This window comes from Augochlora pura, unplaced genomic scaffold (genome assembly GCF_028453695.1).
Source record: "Augochlora pura isolate Apur16 unplaced genomic scaffold, APUR_v2.2.1 APUR_unplaced_5371, whole genome shotgun sequence".
Taxonomy (NCBI): Eukaryota; Metazoa; Arthropoda; class Insecta; order Hymenoptera; family Halictidae; genus Augochlora; species Augochlora pura.
The window spans coordinates 1-1,616 of NW_027585828.1; the positions used below are offsets into that span (position 1 = coordinate 1).

Genomic DNA, 1,616 nt, shown 5'->3' on the forward strand with positions numbered 1-1,616 from the left:
CGATTAGCCTGAAATAATAATTTAGCCTCCTTCTTTTATTTGGCTCTGATTCTTGAGAATCATCCTAGCCAGATCCTTCGAGCGATTATTCATTGACTTCGACTACATTTATATTCCATTGATCACAATTTTGTTTGCTATTTTATTATTATTTACTATATCATTTAGTTTCAATTATTCGAATAATTAAATATAACCAAAACTAAACAGATTTGAGTTAAAAGGATTGGCTATACTAATTCTCTGCTGCAGGAAACGTCTGGGACCTGATAGAGCTGCAGAAGCTGGACAACCCCGATTTCTGGACCAAGAATCCGACGTCGGCGACGAAGTTCACCGAGTCGGTGGATACGATCAAGCTGGTCGGAAGGCAAAGTTATCCGGGACAAACAAATCCCGACACCTCGAACGAACTACCAGGACCCATAGTGACGTCGAAGCCGACAACGACTGTCCAGCCACCGCCAGGATGCCTGCAGCCTCGGGGACAATTCCCGAGCCCGAAGAGCTGCGCCAATTATCTGAACTGTTGGGACGGTGTCGTGATCGAGCAAACTTGCCCGGACGGTCTGTTGTTCAACTCTGTCAGCCTGGTATGCGACTATGACTATAACGTGAACTGCGGCAACCGGCCCGTACCCACGCCAAGTGAGTAAATACGATTTCTGATCCAATTAAAAAGTGATAAAGTGCTTTTGCTGATCGGTAGATTCTGTGGAAATACCAAGTCTTTCTGCAGAATACAAATTTCCTAAGTCAATTGTTAGGAGCTATTCTATATATTTAGCTATTTTTTAAATTATTATATTAATTCGAAAATAGTGTGTCGTCATTTATTTTCGTTGTGAATGCATGAAATCTGTCATTCCTTTTTGAACTCTTCAAACAGTTTATCAATTGTTCTCCATTCATTGTGGCTAGGAGAAACGATTTCTAATATCATTTTTATTATTTCAAATATTTGCATTCTCCCGTGCTATATTTCTCTTGATTCTTTTAGTCGTATGGAGTATTTTTTAGTAATTATATCAATGGAAGGTACGACATTAGACGCAAAGTAGGAATTAAGAACACAGAATTTGTTTTTTTTAAAAGTAACTCTTTCAAAAAAGAATCGAATATTCTGCGTGCATTAGAATTATGTTCACGACGGGAATGGAATGACACGTAATCGTTAACGATTGTTTTCGTCGATGCAGAACCACCGATGCAAAACGGTACGCAACTATGCCCGGATCCGAACGGCCGTTACAGGAGTGCGACGAACTGCTCGGAATTCTACGTGTGCGTTTTCGGAAAGCCCGTCAAGTTCAGCTGCCCTCGCGGACTGGTCTATAATGACGTAAGAAACCCATTCTGAAATCGCCGGCAGAACACTCGCGGAATTTTAAGTCGCGAAATCACCGTCGGCGATCTCAAACGTTCGCGGTCAAAGGCCGCGCCCGCGACTTCCGCCGTCGTTCCATGAAATCAAATTCGTTGTTATCGTCTATTCCTAGTTCTGTCGGCAACCTGCCCACGCTATGACTAAAACATATCGGACCGGAATTCGTGAGATCCTTCTGCCTTAAAAAGGAATTTATGGCGGTTCAATGTCCCTGGTGACTTCGTCTTTG

General features: G+C 42.3%; 1 protein-coding gene across 1 annotated transcript; it reads left to right on the plus strand.

Moving 5' to 3' along the window:
• Nucleotides 1–252: 252 nt before the first annotated feature.
• Nucleotides 253–1,342, plus strand: LOC144477932 (protein obstructor-E-like; the record flags this gene model as incomplete). Its single annotated transcript, XM_078195654.1, has 2 exons — nucleotides 253–648; nucleotides 1,200–1,342. Coding segments are annotated over 2 exons (539 nt in total), but the record flags the coding sequence as incomplete, so codon positions are not given.
• Nucleotides 1,343–1,616: the final 274 nt, after the last annotated feature.